Source organism: Dreissena polymorpha, chromosome 9 (assembly GCF_020536995.1).
Source record: "Dreissena polymorpha isolate Duluth1 chromosome 9, UMN_Dpol_1.0, whole genome shotgun sequence".
NCBI classification, from domain to species: Eukaryota; Metazoa; Mollusca; class Bivalvia; order Myida; family Dreissenidae; genus Dreissena; species Dreissena polymorpha.
Genome location: NC_068363.1, coordinates 58,057,756 through 58,080,231, shown reverse-complemented (window position 1 = coordinate 58,080,231; position 22,476 = coordinate 58,057,756). Strand labels below are relative to the sequence as shown.

The window sequence follows — 22,476 nt, the reverse complement described above, 5'->3', positions numbered from 1 at the left end:
TGTCAAATAATGAAAATGAAGCAATGATAAACTTCCTTTCTCTGATGAGCTTGATTGATCACTTATTGAAATAACATTGATAATTCAATCAGTGACTAATCAAGTATATCAATCGAGGTGTTAAAAGTAGCAGATTAATCCCCCAGTATGAAATATGCTGGGAGGAGAAAAGACTAGGGTATTAGGAGGTGAAAAGACTAGAGGGAAAAAAGACCAGGGGGAGAAAAGACCGTACACCTTTCATTTTTTTTTTAAGTTTGAAACTTAATTATACGCACGGGCGTACTGCCGTATGCCTAGATACGCCCCTGATTAAATAATGTAACAGTTGTGACAATTGCAGTTCATTACAAAAAAACATGGATTTCATGTTAAAAAACAACAAAAATTGACTCGTCATTCGTTCATACTCGATTTAAGTGTAACAACACGGTTTCAAAATGTTGTATCTTGAGTGTTTTATAACCGTTTACTGCGGTGTAACCGTTCTTACATGTTAGACCAATGAACAGCATGTTTACAAATGTTTTAATTAACACCCAATGAAATTACTTGTCATTAGAATGTAGCGGGGAAATTAAAAATAAATAAAGTAACTGGTAGATTTAAACAAAACAAAACAAAGGTAAATTTGTTAAAAGTTGATACTTAGTCGAAATATTAATGCACAACGACAAAAATTTATATTTTGAACGTTCAATACGATTGACGATCTAATTTAAAAGCACTTTTTTAACGTACTCACCATCGTCATATGTTTCCGCGATTGTTTGAAGGTAACTGTGATAACTGATAAATAAAATTGATGTTCTTTCCTTTGTCAGTAGTTTCATGGGTACTTTTTTTTAACAGAATGGAGCCGCGTGTTTTGCAACCTGTCAACGATGCTAATAAACCAACATCAAATGACGGAACTCCAAAGGGAAAGTATGTAAAATAGAATGATCCTGATGTACTCTAGTCAGAGATTTAGTTCTTCTTGAATGCTCTGAGCTTTTATGGGTACATACGTACAGCTCAACGTTCTTCCTGATTTAACCATATTTAATGTCAAAATCATAAGTCTCAAATTTGTCTATTAATTCCACAGGTATTGGGCGCGTGGCACTAACACTATCAATATGTCATAAAACGGTTGTCGGCTCTTTTGGCCCCGGTTTTTTCAGGCCTATTCGGCCATATATTCAGGCTCATTCGGCCCAAGTACCAGGTTTTTTCGGCCCTAGTTCTGGCTACCATAAATGTCGCTTTTTATGATTTTTGACTGGCGCGACTTTATAGTTATGGACCAACCCCATTAGGAAAGTAAACCAGAAATTCCCGAACAGTTGACAGTTAACAAAGACCGGTCCAAAACAGCTTTTAAATGAGTTATTGGCCCAAATCAACCACTTGATCGGAAAGATTGACATTTTTCACATTAAACTTATATAATCTTTCACAAAATACTATCTTTAACATTTGAAATTTATCTATTCTGCTTTTACATATCGAGAAAAACAGCGATGTGACAGACTTACTTGAAATGCGAATCTCCCGAGATTTCACGGTCATATGACGTTATTTCTATTTTAAGTAACATACCATGTGCTCAAGTGTTTTCAAATTCAGAATGACATTTCCCGGTATTTTAGATTATTCTGGCTTGTTTTGTAAACAAATTGTAGTGTAAATACAAACTCAAAGTAAATATTATTTAAAACTACCTGATTCACACTGAAATCAGTCTTATAATCCACCAGACATTAGTTGTTTATCACAAATAATAGATTTCAGAAAACGAAAGTAATGTTTTCAATTTCAGCAAATAATGTAAAGGTCGATCCGAAAGTATCCCAATGAAAACTCGTCATGTGACTAAGCGACAATGGTGTCAAAATTGTGAATTTCAGACTGATGAGATTTATTTTCATATATTGTAAGATGCATTTGAAACATTTGAACCTTAAAATAATCCCTGATGCAGTAATTTATATTCATTCACCAATATATGTAGAAATGTATCCAAGAAAATGAGCTTTCTATGATTTATAGCGTGACATAAATATGTTATGACTCTGGTTGACTTTCGATACGGGTTTAGCTACAGCGTACAGGTCTGTCAGTACTATATAAACTGTACGCTGAAGTTTCTTTAGCTATTTCGGCCCCATTTTTTTTTTTAATAAATGGTTGAAAATATGTTGGTTGAAACTCTTTAAAACTATGTAATATTGTTTATTACAGTAATATATATTATCTGTATTGAGGATTAATCCATTTGAAAAAAGATTCTCTTGTCTTTTGCTTCAGGTATATCGTCGTCGAAATGAGGCGTTATTTAAGAATAGATACAAGAGTCTGAGACGGCTTTGAAAATAAAACAAACTATAAATTTATTGCTATTACGTATATTTAAATAATTTTAAAGTTATAACAATAAGGAATACATACGTCTTAACAACACAATACATTAATATACAACACAATACATAATATATAATTTACTGCACACAAGTGTTCAATTTATTAATAATTCACAATTGATTTATGAATTGAAACTAATGAACGAAACCATTATTGTTTCATAGATACTTATGAATTTATTTTCATAAGCAATTAAAGTATTAGTTTTTATTAGCTCATCTATTTTTTGAAAAAAATTATGAGCTATTGTCATCACCTTGGCGTTGGCGTTTGCGTCGGCATCCGGTTAAGTTTTGCGTTTAGGGCCACTTTTCTCAGAAAGTATCAATGCTATTGCATTCAAACTTGGTACACTTACTTACTATCATGAGGGGACTGGGCAGGCAAAGTTAGATAACTCTGGCATGCATTTTGACAGAATTATGTGCCCTTTTTATACTTAGAAAATTGAAATTTGGGTTAAGTTTTGCGTTTAGGTCCACTTTTCTCAGAAAGTATCATTGCTATTGCATTCAAACTTGGTACACTTACTTACTATCATGAGGGGACTGGGCAGGCAAAGTTAGATAACTCTGGCGTGCATTTTGACAGAATTATGTGCCCTTTTTATACTTAGAAAATTTTGGTTAAGTTTTGTGTTTAGGTCCATTTTATTCCTTAAGTATCAAAGCTATTGCTTTCATACTTGCAACACTTACTAACTATCATAAGGGGACTGTGCAGGCAAAGTAATGTAACTCTGACTGGCATTTTGACAGAATTATGTGCTCTTTTTATACTTAGAAAATTGAAAATTTGGTTAAGTTTTGTGTTTAGGTCCACTTTATTCCTACAGTATCAAAGCTATTGCTTTCATACTTGCAACACTTATTAACTATCATAAGGGGACCGTGCAGGCAAAGTTATGTAACTCTGACTGGCATTTGGACGGAATTATGGGCCCTTTATACTTAGAAAATTGAGTTTTGTTTTTTGGTCCACTTTACCCCTAAAGTATCATAGATATTGCTTTCATACTTGGAACACTTGCAAACTATCATAAGGGTACAGTAAAAGGACAAGTTGCATAACTCTGGTTGTCATTTTAACAGAATTATGGCCCTTTTTTGACTAAGTAACTTTGAATATATGGTTAAATTTTGTGTTTCGATCCACTTTAATTCTTAAGTATCAAGGCTATTGCTTTCAAGCTTCAAATACTTTCATGCTATCATGAGGTTACTGTACCTGGCAAGTTGAATTTTACCTTGACCTTTGAATGACCTTGACTCTCAAGGTAAAATGATTAAATTTTGCTAAAATTGCCATTACTTCTTTATTTATGATTAGATTTGATTGATACTTTGACAAAACTACTCTTACCAGACATACCACAATAGACTCCACCCAAACCATCCCCCGTGCCCCCCTCCCCCCCCCCCTATTAGCTCACCTGAGCGATAGCTCGGGGTGAGCTATTGTGATCACTCAGCGTCCGGCGTCCGTCCGTCCGTCTGTCTGTAAACAATTTGTAAACATCTTCTTCTACTAAACCATTGAGCCAATTTCAACTAAATTTCATGTGGAGCATCCCTAGGTCATGGGACAAAAGAATTGTTAAAAAAAATTTGATCACATAACCAAGATGGCCGCCATGACCATATATGGTAAAAACCTTAAAAAATCTTCTTGTCAGAAACCGCTCATCAGATTTTCAAAAAATTTCACAGGGATGACCTTTGAAGGCTCCCCTGAAAAAATTGTTCAAAGAAATTTGATTCGTCAAAAAACATGGCCACAGGAGCTCGTTGAACTTTGCATGTTTATTCGTTTTTGCCTATTTTGTGAAAACTTTCAAAAATCTTCCACACTTTTTGTCCGATCCTTTCCAAATTTGCACAGTGTCTTTATATCAATGAGGACACGAACCCTACAAAAAATGAGCATTATTGGTCCATGAAGTACAGAATTACCTCCCCTTGAATTGAGAAAATGGTGTTTATGCAATAAAGTCCAAATTTTTCATCCAATTCTTTCCAAACTTGTTTATATATCAGATTAAAGAGAATAAAATTTTCTTTATTATGGTTTTTCTTTCATGAAAATCCATAAAGGATAAGTGTTATTAATCGTTGCTTAATTAATGAACAATGCGAATTATCGGTATTGATTTTTTTCCTGACATGCCGTCCCAGATATTAACCGCTTTCAGCTGTAGACTGTGCATCAATACATCGCCGTGTTATTGACCTGAAAAATTCATACGCAGTCGGCATTAACACCGGTCATCGAGACAAATTACTGATGTGAAAACAAATCGTACATCGTAGAGGATTAAATAAACAATTACATCTGATTAAAGATTAAAGATTGCTGCCGATTTTTAAATCAATTTGAGTACTTTTTGCGTATATTTGATGCCAAATGGGAAGCTGTGTTTAGACTTAAGTTGAGAAAAATGGCAACGAGATACTTGCCAGTTGGTAGCTAAAGAAACTTCAGCGTACAGTTTATAATGGGTGGCCATTCCCAGCTGTAGTCTACGGGTGGGTAGTGAACTGGTTGAGAAAAGTGGAAGCTTCTGGAAAAGCGGTTTGAGAAGTTTGTAAGAAAACCCTGAATTATCAGTCTTGTGGGAAGAAGGCATTGCGTCTCCACGCAGAGGGCCCTTATCACATAAAGAATATAAGAACCATCAAGACCAACCAGGTATGGTTTTTATTTTTTTAAACTAACATCCCGAATTTGGTCGTATTTTCTGTTGCTAAAGTTTACTGTTTAGGTGGTTTTGCATAAAAAATCGACAAGATAGATCTAGCAAATTTGCCAATTTTTTTTTATTAATAACGTATGATTGTGAGCTTTTAAAACATTTTGACCTTTGAATAAAGCATAAATCAGGAAAAGAATTTTAACAGTAATTGAAAATACGATCAAATACGCCATTTTTGCTGACTGGGACAGGTCTTTTTTAGTTAAATAAAATGTTTTATTGTCCCCAACATATGAGCCAAGCAGCAAGAAATATTTTTTTTTTACTTTTTGTAAAACAAATATGGGCAACCTACCGCAATCCAAATTCGCCGACACCTTAATTCGACGATTTTCTATTTTTATCGATTAAATGGATGATTATTGTCTTGGAATCATTTCAAAGTAATACAGCCGAGTTTAAAATTATTATTTTGTGCTATTAAACATTCATTATTTCTTAAATTATTTGCTAAATATTGCTTCATGTAACCGTTACATTGTCAAATTTGGGTCACACCAGGATACAATTATTTAGCATTCAAACAACAATTGGGATAAAAACTAGGGGAACCCATGCTGAAATTTTCAATTTTAACTGTTTAGCAGAAGCCACCATACCCAATTTTCTTAGGTGTATGTGGAGGCTTCTGGCAGCATGATTCTGTGAATATAAATGGTGACATTTGATTCTGCATTAATTAAACATGTATTATTGACTTTTTTAAAGTATGTGTGAAAAATATAATTTGTAACCACTGTTACAGGTTTTATCTGGTTCTTCAAAAGCAACACCTGCAGTCGAGTCCATGCCAGACAGAGGATGCATGTGAATGAATTGCCTTTTGACTAAGTTTTGTGTGTTCCTTATCAAATACATGAAGATTTTTAAATATATGTGTATGTTGTTTTTTTAAGAAAATAGAATCACCAGAACAGGTACAGGCACCCTTTAAATGTGTCGAATCCAGGAGCTTCTGGGGGCCTCTGGCCCCCTTGTCTCCTGGACCCACCTAGGGCCCTTCGGCCCCCAGCTTTAAGTTCAGGATTTTCAAAATATCCAACTTTGACCCCTGCAAATGCTTTGCTAAAACTTTGGCTACAGTTTCTAAAATTTGGCTACACAAAATTCCATTTGACTAAAATGTTGGCCACAGAAATTTTGGGCAAGAGGAGCCCTGTTTGGATTGTATTTGGGTCATCTGGGGTCAGCAACTAGGCACTAGGTCAAATAATAGAAAAACCTTGTGTAGACTATAGAGGTCACAGTTTTCATCAGATTTTATTGAAATATAGTCAGAATGTTTGTCTTGTTAAAATCTGGATTGGGATTGACTTTGGGTCATCTAGGGTCAAAAACTAGGTCAGATTAAAAAAACAAACTTTTGTAGACAGTAGAGGTCACAGTTTTCATTAAATCTTTATGAAATTTGGCCAGAATATTAATCTTGATGAAATCTGGGTTGGGATTGTATTAGGGTCATCTGGGGTCAAAAACTAGGTCAAATCATAGAAAAACTTTGTGAAGACAATAGAGGTCATAGTTTTCATATGATCTTAATGAAATATGGTCAGAATGTTTATCTTGATAATATCTGATTTTGGATCGTATATGGGTCATCTGGGGTCAAAAATTAGGTAACCGGGCAAATTCTAGTAAAACCTTGTGTAGATGAAAGAGGTCACAGTTTTCATCACGTCTTAATGAAATTTTGTCAGAATGTATTAATTAATAAAATTTGGCTTGGGATTGTATATGGGTCTAATAAAATTTAAGTTCATGAAGCAAGGTTAGTCAGGTGAGCGATTCAGGGCCATGATGGCCCTCTTGTTTTTTTTATATTTTTATATTTTTTATTTTTAAGATCATCTCACAAATGACCACCACACCCTCACACCATACCCCCCCCCCCCCCACCCCTCCAATTTTTGTGAAACGGTTAAAAAAACACAAATATTTATTTTTATTATTTTATGTTTGAAATCGCGTCCAACCATCGCACCCAAGAATCCACCCCCCCACCTCCCCCCACCCGAATCCCCCCTCTCCCCCCACCCATATCCCCCCCTCCCCCCACCCGAATCCCCCCCCCCTATTTTTTTTTTTTTTTAAGATCATCTCACAAATTACCACCACACCCTCACACTATACCCCACCCCCCCACCCCCCAATTTTTTATTTTTTTTTGAAACGGTTAAAAAAACACAAATATTTATTTTTATTATTTTATGTCTGAAATACTGTCCAACCATCGCACCGAAGAAAATGAGAGTCCCTTCACCTTTAAAAAGAAAATAGATGAGCGGTCTGCACCCGCAAGGCGGTGGTGCTCTTGTTCTAATTGACATCATACACTTGTTCACACATCATTAATGCATTTAACAGATAATGTTTTCTTTAATTACTCTGACCCCGTCATTCATTATCGAATGAAGCTATTGTCTAGCACACTCGCACCTATGACAGGTTTTATGATCTTTCAGGTTGTTAAATACATGTGTGGTATGTATTCGAATCAACAGGTAACAAAAAGATTATAAGATTATAAATCCATAAACTTTGAACTGACAATAAAATAAATTAAAAAATTGGCCAACTAAAAAGGCCACCCTTAAAAATTCTTTTGTTTGGCATAACCCGACCGACCCACTAGAATTGGCCCGACTGAATTTTTTTTTGTCACTTTCCAAAAAAACTTTTTTTTGCTCGCTGAAAATTCTTTCCGCTAAATTTTGCCTATCCGCTTTTTATTCTTGCCGGTTATTTTCTTCATTTAATTGAACGCTCTTTCAAGGATATATTTAGAATAGCAATGAACAAAATGCGTAATGGTATTTATTTGAGTCGCCTATTTATTTGACATATGCATATGCGATTAATTAGACTTTACATACAATTAAACCGCTCCTGTTTTTCTCGTATCCCTTTAATTAAAATACGCTGCTATCGTTCAGGATAGTTTGGGAGTAAAAAAACAAATTTATTAAATATCACCGTTCAATTTAATTCGGCAATCTGCAGAGATATGTAATATTATGATATCGCCATATAACTAATTATTTAATTATCACCTTTAATTCAGATCGGTAAATATTCGGAAGAAAGATGAAGTGGTCAGCTTAGAAATATTTATTGACGGGTATTGTCACGTTTTTGTTTTATTTGTTTATCTCTTGCGACCGGCCGCTATTTTGAAGGCAGACTGCGATATTAAATGTGTATTTAAATTATACAACATCTGCCCATAAATGACCCAATATTATCCCATAGCTCCACCTTTTTTAACGTTTCATTCGACAACGTCATGTCATGTGAAAGCGAGCTCAATTTTGATTGGCCAGCTACCATGTGCACTTCAATAAAAATAAAGTCAGGTCAAGCGATGTCTAATCGGGTACAGACCGGGTTTTGTTAATTGTTCGAATTGCAAACACTTTTATTGGAACAAAGAGACAAATATAGAAAACCAGTCCGGATTAAAATGGCGGATGTTTTCAACGAAATTTTACTAGATTTTCAAATTTTCGCAAATTAGATTTTTCTTGAGCCAAATTCTCAATATTTTTGCAAATGGCGCAGATGGCGAACGACAGCACGAGTACTGCGAACATGTTATTATTGGAATAAATGCTCACTTTTACAGGGCTTGCGCTGTCGTTTGCTATTTGCAAAAATATAGCGAATTTGGCTCAAGAAAAATATAATTTGCGAATATGCTAAAATCTCGTTAAATTTCATTGAAAACATCCGCCATTTTAATCCGGATTGTTTTTTTAACTATTTTTTGTCTCTTTGTTTCCATGAACGTTTTGAAGCACATTATAGTAGCTGGCCAATCAATATTGAGTTCGCTATGGGGTAATATTGGGTAATTCATGCGCCGATAATGGAAAACACAGTTGAAATCGTCTGCCTGCAATATAATGGCCGATGGCAAAAGTCGTATAAAAAATAAGCAAATGAAAATAAGCGTAACACTCAATAAATTATTTTAAAGCTGATCACTTTACAACTTTCTACCGTCTATCGATCTGAATTAAAGGATGATAATTAAATAATTAGTTACATGTCGAAGATGTTACACCTTTCTGTTCTTGCTTGAAATTAAAATGTCATGATTACTTTGTTGCTTTTTATTCACAAACTGCTATTGTAAAGTAATATGTCAACCAAATAGTATATTAATTTCATGTGCACAATGCGTACACTTTTTCAGACTCTCGTTTTCGAATAAAGTATTTTTTGTCGATTATATTATATTTTCGATGTTCTTTATAAAAAACTATAGACTTACGAATACACGTGCGGTGATACGGATGGTGCAGAAAAATATTAACCAATTTTCTTTCATGAGACAGAAGACTTGGAGCTTTATTTGATAATTACCTTTCAGTTTGGTATATGTCGGAGTTCAATTTCAGAAAAAAAAATACTAAAAAAAATAAAATCCCTACCTACCTACCCACCTAAATTTACCTGGGTCGGGTTATGCCAAACAAACAATTTTTTAAGGATGGCCCTAAAACCATGACAATAAAATAAATTAACAAATTGGCAAATTAGACCCATGTTCAAACTTACTTAGGAAAATAATTTATATGTCGAAATCTTAGCTAGTCAGTTGGCATAGACACTTACCTGTATTGCATCAATATCTTAATGTTTATATAATCAAAATTATGAAAAATGTAAATATTGGATGAGGCTATAATAATAATAAACTCCATATCATAATTCATGTATTACTACGACCCTTTCCAGGTTTTTTTTAACCTTATATATAAGACGCCGAATATCGGCGTCTTCCCCCACGAAACTAGGCTGGATTTTTCCCCTTTCTGGACCAAAAAAAATTATTTTATTTTTTTATAGAAAGATGTGTCTCATGATAATAATATCTCAATTCTTTTTTAATTTAATATTGTCAAACGTAATAAATTATGAAAAAAGCAATGAATGTAGAGCAAACATGTACAAATGTGATAATGAGAGACTAAGTAACCAAATCCCCCAAAAAGGGAAACGCCGCGAAAATAGTCGACCCTGTCAAGAAGATCTCAGTCTGCCACAGTCAGCCATAGTCAGCCATAGTCAATCCCAGTTAAGATGGTCTATGAAGAAAATAACACTTTTTTTTATATTTTTAACCCATTTAGCAGTAAAAGAAAGACTCTTAACATTTTCCCCAATTAAGGAAAAAAGCGCACAATTTTTCCCCCAAAGTGGAAAATCACGCGTAAAATTTCCCCCACATAAGGGCTAAAGGCCCCATCCCCCACAAACCAAAAAAAAACCTGCCTTATTGAGTGAAGCCATTGAAAAGCATCCGAACCTATTCCTGGTCGTATGACCTTTATCATGTTGTTTAATACATATGTCACCAGATTAACAAGTAGTAATGAGGCCATTAGATTTATTCAAGTTTGCATTACATGTCTCAGTTCTCATTTAAAAAGCATTTTCACAATTATATTTCGTGAGAAAATTTTGAATTTTATTGTTAGTATTAGTATTTGTTACCAAAAGTATAGATTGTATGCATACAAGGTCGGCTGTAATAGATTTTGTTGATTTCCATATACAATTTTTGAATGGTATATTGGTATGTGTATAAATGCAACATATGTTGATGAAAAATTGTATAATTTGTCGAAAATCTTAGACATTATATTTAAGAGTCCTCCTCCATCGCAAAATCACAATCACGAACACTTATACTTACACTGTTTATTATAATTTATTAACGATAAACACAAGTAACATTCAATATCATACCAAATTTCAAAGCACAATTATAAAACCAGTAGCCTAAGAATAACATAGACAGCACAATAATTTATGACACAAATGAACACAATAATTGCACTTTTATACGTATGTGCAATAATTCCATTAAGAACTGCTAAATAACCGACAAAAAACAACAACAATTGAACAAACAAATACTCAGCATTTGCACCTTTAATCAAACGCAATTTAACAAACAGACCGACAATCGATTCAATTAAAAGCCGGCACAATTTAACAATTTAAACAATAACATACATTGGTAACAGTTTGTAAAACGATAATTGTTTTCAATTAATGTCATTTAATCATCCATAAACAAAAGCAATACAAAGAAACAAACCGACAACACAAAATATCATTTTAAACACCTTTATTCAATCATACACCCGCTGTAAATAGGTGTAATAAAATAAAGGGCCGAATAAGCCTGGTCGATTTGGGGCCGAAAAAGCTTGGTGCCGAAAAAGCCTGAAATTTCGGTCTGGGCCGAAAAAGCTTGGGGCCGAAAGAGTCTGCTACAGATAAAAAAACATTTTTCATCATTTTGACAAAAAAATATTTCTTATATAATATATATATATATACAAGGTAGGAATCTCTTGACACAGGAAAATCTCCTACATCAACACTTTTAAGCCATTAAGTGCCTAAATGGCGGTTGATTTTGTAAAATATGTACCATTTTGTTGGGAAAGGTTGCCTCGTGACGAAAAATGACCACGAATGGCTACTTGCCTACATAAACTACAAGAAAACACTTCTCAAACTCGTAGAAATGCTAGGGCTGCTTTCGTCTGACCAAACGTTCAGTGCCAATTTTTTACAAGCCTAAAAGTATTTAAATACCCCAACTACCGAACAAAATACTCATAAGTACAATTAACAAATTCGAGTTTATCAACTTACAACTATGATGACATATTATGTTCTTGGTGTTTACGGTTAAACAAAAACATGTTTTGCAACTCTGATCAATTCAATACCAATAAGATACTTTCCACGTATTATTAAGAAGAGTTGGTGAGTGTTTAGAATATGGGAGCAGTTACACTGACATTTCATGTAAATGACTCGGGGTTGAACTTGGTCTGTTAAGTTGCTGCCCGGTTGGCTCAGTTTGGGGAGAACTCAACCAAGCGAAGGGTCCCTGTGTTGCATCATGGACTGGACACATACAGAAATATTTCTACATCATTTTTTTTCCGTTATTCATTTAAAAGACAAAGTTCAATACTAAATGCTTGGTTTAAGAATATTTTGTCTTTCTTATTCACAGAAAAGTTTGGTCCCTGGCTGATTTTGACATTGGAAAGCCACTAGGAAAGGGAAAATTTGGCAATGTTTATCTTGCAAGAGAAAAAACCACAAAGTTTATTGTCGCATTGAAGGTAAGTTCTAGTTTATGCCACTGTCTACATGTCAAATACAAAATCAAAAGATATAATAATAATTGTTAAGTATAGGAAAAATTGTAGTACGGTACCAGTTCATGAATTTTAATGACGATATACATGAATATCCTTTATCAGAAAAAAAGATATGTTACAGCAGACACCAAAATAAGTGTTATATCTTAGGAAAAAAACTAGAATTTACGTTAGGTAAAAAATGCAAAAGCCAACATTTTGACATGCTAATATCATAATTATAATGTTGGCACCAGCCATCTAGTTTCACAGTTGTGAAACTTTATGACACCTTTAAGTTTATCTCACAAAATTTGAACATACAAAAACAAAATTGAAGAAAAAACACTATGGCTAATATATAATACTTGTTACTTACTGGGATTTTACTGTCCACTATATCCAGTGCCCCAGATAAGCTGTGTATCTGCGTCTTTCACCCAATTAAAATGTTTTAAAACGCAAAGAAATACAATATCATGCGTATTGAAAACGCAATCAATTTGACTTTTACGCACATTCGTCAAATTTGATGCGTACGATGCAATAGCTTTGATCGAAAATGCTTTGCTCGTTTTCTGAATTTTCTCTTAGCTTTGGAATTATTATCATAACACGGCGACGCTTTCATTCAGCAAGCGCACGGATAACAGAGCAGGCAAAATTATTAAAACGCTCTGCGGACTAGATTTCACAGTTAAATAAAGCGTCTGACCAAATAATTGACGAAGACATACATGCGTTTTCAATCTGACATAATTCGTCGCTCATTGCGCATGTATTTGTAAAGCGTCTGTACTTTCAGTTTCTATTAGGATGCAAAATCAAAATGTTTAAGAGAGGTTGAAAGACGTCCGCGATTGTTGCGCCAAAATATCAGTCGATTGCAAACTTTTTGCGAACCAAGAAAGCAAGAGCCAATAAGTGCAGAATAATTCATGTTATCGATTTTTTTAAAGTTTAAAGTTTATATTAAGGACAGTTTCAAGGAAAAAATATGTTATGAAACTTCAGTTTATTAAAGTTAATTATGATAGTTTACAGTTTTATTGAATCAATACAAGTGTGCAGCTTCAACGAAAGTAAGGCAGCAATGATTTTAAGATATACATTTTTATAAATCAGTTCACCCTATTTCAAGAATGAAATCACCCTATTTTTCAAAATTGATGGGTGAAAACCTTATTTCCCAAATAATTATCTGGGGCATTGTATATCTCCTTGTTGCAGGTTCTGTTCAAATCCCAGTTGCAGAAGTCTGGTGTAGAACATCAGCTGAGGCGAGAAATAGAAATACAGTCGCATCTGCAGTAAGTAGAGATTTTGACATTTTAGGTGATATGGGTTATTGTGTTCACTTTTGTTGTATGAAAGAAAACTATAGTTTTTTGGGGCTGTATAAAAATATAATTCGTTTACCATGAGCAATACAGCAAGAATGTTTGCACCCAAACAATTTCTTTAAGGGAAAATATTAAATTGGGCGCCACAGTGAATTGTTGCAGTCTATATGAAATGATTTTTATTGGTTTTGACCCTGATGAAAGTACATGTAGCTATTAATGTTTAAATTTATTTTTGCAATTTTAGGTTTACTAACAATTTTGTTTTCCTGTGTAAAAATAGAACAATTTTGTTGTGCATTCTGTTTTTGTGTGTGTTTAAATTCAAAGTAAAAATTATTGGCTAAAAATTCCTTTTTTAGCTCATCTATTTTTTGAAAAAAATTATGAGCTATTGTCATTACCTTGGCGTCGGCGTCCGGTTAAGTTTTGCGTTTAGGTCCACTTTTCTCATAAAATATCAATGCTATTGCATTCAAACTTGGCACACTTACTAACTATCATAAGGTGACTGTGCAGGCAAAGTTAGATAACTCTGGCTTGCATTTTGACAGAATAATGTGTCCTTTTTATACTTAAAAAATTGAAAATTTTGGTTTTGTGTTTAGGTCCACTTTTTTCCTAAAGTATCAAAGCTATTGCTTTCATACTTGCAACACTTACTAACTATCTTAAGGGGATTGTGCAGGCAAAGTTATGTAACTCTGACTGGCATTTTACGGAATTATGGGCCCTTTATACTTGAAAATTTGGTTAAGTTTTGTGTTTTGGTCCACTTTACCCTTAAAGTATCATAGATATGGCTTTCATTCTTGGAACACTCGCAAACTATCATAAGGGGGCAGTAAAGGACAAGTTGCATAACTCTGGTTGTCATTTTTTTTACGGAATTATGGCCCTTTTTTGACTTAGTAACTTTGAATATATGGTTACATTTTGTGGTTAGATCCACTTTACTTATAATGCATTTTTTTCAGTTTTGGGGGAAGGGGGTCGGGTCCCCTGAGAGGCGGAAAATTCGCTCGTAAATGGGGAAAAGGGGGAAATTTCTATGCTTAGCTAGTAACAGTACAAAATCAAGTTTTAACACTATAATTCACCATACAGAGGGAGAAAAACATAATTCAAACTCTTTTATTCATTAACATGTTATGTTCATGTTCAAAGTTGAAAATTTCTGGGATTTTCAGCGAATTTATCAATTATTCTGGTGACCTCTTCACCAAGTCTCTCCGTGTGCAGACAAAGTCTGATCAGGAACCTTAGTGTAGCTTCCCCAAGCCTGTTTCTCTGTGGGGTGCAAAGCAGGTTGAGCAAACTAAACAGTCTTTCAACACTCTTGACCGGACGTTTCTGGCGTTTTACTGCCGGCATTTGAAGAAGACTGACTTTTAAGTTGTACTTGTTTGAAAAGAATATCAATTTATTTTTAATTTAAAACAGATTTTTCATTTTTTAGCTCATCTATTTTTTGAAAAAAAATTATGAGCTATTGTCATCACCTTGGCGTTGGCGTTGGCGTCGGTGTCCGGTTAAGTTTTGCATTTAGGTCCACTTTTCTCAGAAAGTATCAATGCTATTGCATTCAAACTTGGTACACTTACTTACTATCATGAGGGGACTGGGCAGGCAAAGTTAGATAACTCTGGCGTGCATTTTGACAGAATTATGTGCCCTTTTTATACTAAAAAAATTGAAAATTTTGGTTAAGTTTTGCGTTTAGTTCCACTTTTCTCAGTAAGTATCAATGCTATTGCATTCAAACTTGGTACACTTACTTACTATCATGAGGGGACTGGGCAGGCAAAGTTAGATAACTCTGGCATGCATTTTGACAGAATTATGTGCCCTTTTTATACTTAGAAAATTGACAATTTTGGTTAAGTTTTGTGTTTAGGCCCATTTTATTCCTTAAGCATCAAAGCTATTGCTTTCATACTTGCAACACTTACTAACTATCATAAGGGGACTGTGCAGGCAAAGTAATGTAACTCTGACTGGCATTTTGACAGAATTATGTGCCCTTTTTATACTTAGAAAATTGAAAATTTGATTAAGTTTTGTGTTTAGGTCCACTTTATTCCTACAGTATCAAAGCTATTGCTTTCATACTTGCAAGATTTATAAACTATCATAAGGGGACCGTGCAGGTAAAGTTATGTAACTCTGACTGGCATTTGGACGGAATTATGGGCCCTTTATACTTAGAAAATTGAAAATTTGGTTAAGATTTATGTTTTGGTCCACTTTACCCCTAAAGTATCATAGATATTGCTTTCATACTTGGAACACTCACAAACTATCATAAGGGTACAGTAAAAGGACAAGTTGCATAACTCTGGTTGTCATTGTAACGGAATTATGGCCCTTTTTTGACTTAGTAACTTTGAATATATGGTTAAATTTTGTGTTTCGATCAACTTTACTTCTTAAGTATCAAGGCTATTGCTTTCAAACTTCAAATACTTACATGCTATCATGAGGTTACTGTACCTGGCAACTTGAATTTTACTTTGACCTTTGAATGACCTTGACTCTCAAGGTCAAATTATTAAATTTTGCTAAAATTGCCATAACTTCTTTATTTATGATTAGATTTGATTGATACTTTGATGAAACTACTCTTACCTGACATACCACAATAGACTCCACCAAAACCATCCCCCGTGCCCTCCCCCCCCCCCCCCCCTCCTCCTCCCCCCCCCCCCTTTTTTTTTTTTTTTTTTTTTTTTTTTTAAGATCATCTCACAAATTACCACCACACCCTCACACTATACCCCCCCCCTCCCATTTTTTTTTTAAACTGTTATGTTTGAAATACCGTCCAACCATCGCACCCAAACTTCCCCCCCCCATCGCCCCCCCAACCCCCCCCCCCCCCCTCGATTTTTTTTTTTTTTTTTTTTTTTCGCTTTTTTGGAAGATAATGTAATAAATGTCTACAACCCCACACTATACACCCCTCTTCACTCCACTCCTCCCTCCTTTGTGATTGAAAATGAGAGTCCCTTCACCTTTAAAAAGAAAATAGATGAGCGGTCTGCACCCGCAAGGCGGTGCTCTTGTTTTACGATAGCTTTTGTTGTTGTGCGACATGTTGGAATACATATGGTTTGCGGTAGATGTCGTAAAGCGAAAGTCGTGATAGGGAACTACGTACGGTTTGCGGTAAAGGCTAAAATAAAGTAAACACGCGGATGCAGTTCAGGAAAATTGTAGTAAATTCGTAACGAAAGACGTATTTAAATGAGGTATTGATTTAAATTGAATAACACTTCCAGGAGGGGAATTTTAAAAATATTTGGGGGAAAATATATACTCTAAAGATGGGGGAATGGGGCCGAAAAACGCCGAATATTTCATAAAAAAAACACTGTAAAGTATCAAGGCTATTGCTTTCAGACTTCAAATACTTTCATGCTATCATGAGGGTACTGTACCTGGCAAGTTGAATTTTACCTTGACCTTTGAATGACCTTGACTCTCAAGGTCAACTTATTAAATTTTGCTAAAATTGCCATAACTTCTTTTTTTATGATTAGATTTGATTGATACTTTGACAAAACAACTCTTACCTGACATACTCCCCCCCCCCCCCACCCCCCGGAATCCCCCCTCAATCCCCCCCTTTTTTTTATAAAGATCATCTAATAAATGACCACCACACCCTCACACTATACCCCACCCCCACCCCCCCAAAAAATAATTTTTATGCCCCCAGTAGGGTGGCATATAGCAGTTGAACTGTCCGTCTGTTAGAAAAAACTTTAACATTGGCCATAACTTTTTCACTATTGAAGTTAGCAACTTGATATTTGGCATGCATGTGTATCTCATGGAGCTGCACATTTGAGTGGTGAAAGGTCAAGGTCATCCTTCAAGGTCAAATGTCAAATTTATGGCGTCTGTCCATCCGAAAACTTTAACATTGGCCATAACTTTTTCAATATTGAAGATAGCAACTTGATATTTGGCATGCATGTGTATCTCATGGAGCTGAACATTTTGAGTGGTGAAAGGTGAAGGTCATCCTTCAATGTCAAATATATGGCGTCTGTCCGTCCGAAAACTTTAACATTGGCCATAACTTTTTCAATTGACATGACGCCTTATCAGTGATCGCTGCGCCCACTTAATCACGTGGCTCAGCGGAAAGAAAACCTAGACAAGCTAACACCAAAATGGCTTCTTTGCCTATAGACTGCATATAGATAAACGCGATATTCCGGATGATTTTATGGACTTGTTTAACACCATATTACACTTGTAAAGGGGTTGATGCCATTTAGTTATTCTGCAAATGCAAAAAATATACGATTAGAGAGAACATCAGCTATTTATAACGGGTAAATCGGTACATTCAACACGCTCTCAAACGCTTGTGCGCTAACCGAAATCGAACCCGTTATTACGTGTAATGGTGGTATTTGCAATAAATTAACACTTCACCGGTATTTACCCGTGTTATTAACAAAATTATTACCGAAACATTCCCCCCTACCCGTGTATTTGACACGAAATAGCGCTTTATAACTGGGAATTCGGTGAAGTTTTACGCGCTTTCTTACGCCGGGTGGGTACCTCAATCCCACATGTTATTGCGTATAAAAGTGATATTAATCATATTAAACATTGCTTATGGGACATTTATCAACCACTATAATTTAAAGCGCAAAAACAACACAGTAAGTTTGGACATTGTCTGATATAAAATTAGCGTTGTACGAAATGGAATACGGTCAGGCTGTTATAAATTAATAAGGCTACCAATATCAGACGCTCGCGCAGGTACCAACTTCCCCGAAGTTACCGCATTTATTGGTTAACTAATAGCAGTAATAATAACTCTTTTACAATAGCATTTATTGATAAGTCTTTAATTAAAATAATAACAAAATGGTTTTCACTTGTTTCTGACACACACAGAAACGCGATTTTTAACGGGAATTTCGTAAAGTTACACGAATTGGGTACCAAAATTCTCAATTATTTTACATGCACACGTGACATAATACATACTTAATAATGCTTAGTTATTGCTTATATGACATTTCAAGTTTGTGAAATAAATTAATGTTCTATAAAGGGGATCTCGGTAATTCTTGAAGCTTCCACTCGCTCTTGTCAAGACCGCATTGCCGAGTTGGAAATGGTATTAATTTAATTAATCTAACTTATCTTTCTGGATACCAAATGTCAGAGTTGCATTTACCCTTTTTACACAGTTTTTGCCATATTTCATTTCCGTTTTTTAATCCGAACAAAATAAACAAAACTCGTTTAAAAAATGAGATCTAGGCATTCGAGCTCCTAGTGTGGATTAAAAGCGTTTATTGGTGACACCACATGAGTGCAAATGTGTAGATACCGTTAATAAGATAATATATCACATGTCACCTTCAAATAACATGTATGATGTCAATTAAGTGCATTACTATCAGAGTAATAAAACACAGCATGAATTAGGCTTCATGCTAGGTTTTATTTCTCTTTAAGTAATGCAGATGAACCTCGCTTCTGACCTAGTAACTGATAAAACTATTTAAAAAAAAGTAAAATATTATGTGATAATCAGATCGATAACATAAACTATTTAAATCTGCTAGTATATCCGATAAAAATATATTATAATTGTCTTTAACAGTGTTGACGTTCAGTTGTTTGTGGTGACGACCGCATGTATTTATACATCTCGTACACTTCTCAAGATCTCGTTTCGGCTTTGGAAACGATATAAATTAAATGTCACCAACTAATCTTTCAGGATATGGATTGTCCGAGTTACATAATCCCCATTGACACCGTTTAACCATTTTTATTCGTTTTTTTTAAGAGGAAAAAAAAGAAACTCGTTGGAATAAACGTGAACCTCAACATGTAGCTTGTCTAGAAAATGGCGGACAGGTCGTTGCTAACGAGTGCGCCCGATAAATCAATCGCTGATTGGTGGATCAATTCTAGTGGAAGGAGCGATCATAGATAAGGCGTCATGTCAATATTGAAGATAGCAACTTGATATTTGGCATGCATGTGTATTTCATGAAGCTGCACATTTTGAGTGGTGGAAGTTCAAGGTCAAGGTCATCCTTCAAGGCCAAAAAATAATTCAAAGCAGCGTTCTCATGAAGCTGCACATTTTGAGTAGTGGAAGTTCAAGGTCATTTTTCAAGATCAAATTTAAAAAAATAATAATTTCAAAGCGGTGTTCTCATGAAGCTGCACATTTTGAGTGGTGGAAGTTCAAGGTCAAGGTCATCCTTTAAGGTCAAGGTCATCCTTCAAGGTCAAAGTCATCCTTCAAGGTCAAAGGTAATTTTTTTAATTTCAAAGCGGCGTTCTCATAAAGCTGCACATTTTGAGTGGTGGAAGTTCAAGGTCAAGGTCATCCTTCAAGGTCAAAGGTAAAAAAAAATAATTTTTATCAAAGCGTCGCAAAAGGGGGCATTGTGTTTCTGATGAACACATCTCTTGTTTTTTCAAACATGGTTAAAAAACACAAATATTTATTTTTATTATTTTATTTTTGAAATACCGTCCAACCATCCCACCCAAGAATCCCCCCCCCCCAAAAAAAAAAAAAATTATAAATATTTTTTTTGCATTTTTTTGCATTTTTGGAAGATAATGTAATAAATAACCACACCCCACACTATACACCCCTCTCCACCCCTCCCTCCTTTGTGATTGAAATTGAGATAGGTCCATACACCTTTAAAATGAAAAATAGATGAGCGGTCTGCACCCGCAAGGCGGTGCTCTTGTTAAATTGGTTGTATAGCGTATGCAACATGTATTACTTATATAGAGTTTGTAATTGGCTTTTAAACTCATCGTAGACATGATAACATCCTGCGCCTGTACAACTGGTTCCATGACAAGACCCGTATTTACCTGATACTGGAGTACGCCTACAGGGGAGAGCTGTATAAGGTTCTACAGAAGGAAAAGCGCTTTGATGAGAAGACCACTGCCAAGGTAGACAACTCAAATTCTTGCTCCTAAAGAGCCAAAGCAGACTTTGAATACCTGGGACTCGCATATTTTGAATCAATGAGTCCAAACTGAAAACAATTGGTCCCAGATTGTGTCTTTGTAAATTCGTTACAAATAATCTACTTAACATGATACACCTTAGCCAGGGCCTCTTTTATGTAATTTTACAGCTCAAAACAGAAATAGGTTTATAGCAAGTAAAATCCTTATTTGTTTTACTTTTAATAACAAACAGTGAAACATAAAACATCTTAAACAGAGAACTTTTTACATCTTTAATAGTTTGGACTGACTAGACTTTTAATAAATTGGATGACTAGAGTTTATAATTTTTTGGTCAAAATTAGCCCTTTCAAACAGTGTGACAAAATACAATTTCTCCTTTGGTCAAAAGGTTTACAACTTCAATACAGATTTAGTGTAACAACACTCATACTATATTTAAGGTGTATAGCCTTCTCGCCTTGTTTTTTCTCCAAACAGGGAGAGCTTTTTCCACAAATTAATTCCGGGCAAAATTGCACAACTGCACTCTCATGAGTTTGATTTGTTTCCCTACAGTAAACCTGTTCATGAATTTGGTCAAGACCTTATTCTGTATAGAAAAAAACCCCTCTAACATCCTGCAGTATGAACAGCAGATGTCTGTGTTGTTATATGTACTTACATTCTACGTAACATAGGACGGAATACTGTACGATATGTATCACTATTATGTATGTACCGTATAAAAATAATGCTATTTATTTCAGAGCTTGCAAATTTTAATTGTCACTCTAGAAAAAACAACACTGCTCAATTAATCCAGAAAAGTATAATAACATCGCTTTACTATATAAATAATAACTGTCTGCGCTCACAACAGACGAACGCAAACTGTGTTTTCCGCCGTTTATTCTTCATATTTTAACCACATGGTTTACATCAAGGCTGCGTTATCGATAAATATCTACACAGCTAGTTTAAATTGTTGAGGATCAATTGCGAAAACCTTTTTCGGTCGCATTTTCTTTGTTTACCATCCCGGACAGCCAATTAATCGTCCAACAAACTTTTAATAAAACGCCGTAACTGACTGGATAATTGATATATTTCAACCAATCAAAATACGCGTACTACATTCCCAATGTTATAATGTGGCTTCCGTTCTACTTTTTCAAAACGGTGTTGACATGTGTTTTGCTTATATCCACGAATCGTACTCGGTATCATGTACAACTTTGACGATGTTGAAAATCTGAATTTTTAAACAATGTGTCCCGAAAACGCACATGTTTGAGAATGATGCGTCCCCAGAAAAAAACGTGCGTCTGGCACACGGGACGCACGGCAAAATGAATCACTGTAGTTATCGCACTGTCTGTCACACTTTGCGTTAAGGTTTCGAAAAATGCTCATAACTTCTATGTCGCTTCAGATGTAACCTCCATATTTGGAATGCATGTGTATATGGACAAGGCAGGGTTTTTTTGGCTCCATTTTATAGCCAAATTCGGCTATGTTCCCAATCCCAAAAAGTATACTTTTTTCACAAAATGTGGCAAAAAATTACCAATTTCCCCAAAAAAAGAAAGTGTCTAATGCGTATTTTATCTCAATTTTAAATTTAATTACATCTAACAAAGTATTAAATGATTTTGTTCTTTTAATTTGAATGATTATTAAGAGTTATATCACATTTAGTATTTCCCTAATCAGTGGACTTTTCGTGTGAAAAAAAAAAGATTAATGAATTTATTTTTCACAATTTCATGAAAATGCAGCTAAAATTCCCAATTCCAAAGCCATGGGCTATCTTCCCAAAAAG

At 34.8% G+C, this 22,476-nt stretch overlaps 1 protein-coding gene across 2 annotated transcripts in view; it reads left to right on the top strand.

Moving 5' to 3' along the window:
• The first annotated feature begins 485 nt into the window (after positions 1–485).
• The window catches only part of LOC127845804 (aurora kinase A-like), a 44,708-nt gene continuing 22,717 nt past the window's right edge, over positions 486–22,476 (top strand). For both annotated transcript variants that reach the window (XM_052376959.1, XM_052376958.1), the window contains exons 1-5: positions 486–625; positions 853–927; positions 12,204–12,315; positions 13,564–13,643; positions 20,513–20,651. In XM_052376959.1, coding sequence (XP_052232919.1) covers positions 854–927; positions 12,204–12,315; positions 13,564–13,643; positions 20,513–20,651 — 405 coding nt within the window. In that variant the 5' untranslated portion in view covers positions 486–625; position 853. The remainder of the gene's footprint in view (positions 626–852; positions 928–12,203; positions 12,316–13,563; positions 13,644–20,512; positions 20,652–22,476) is intronic.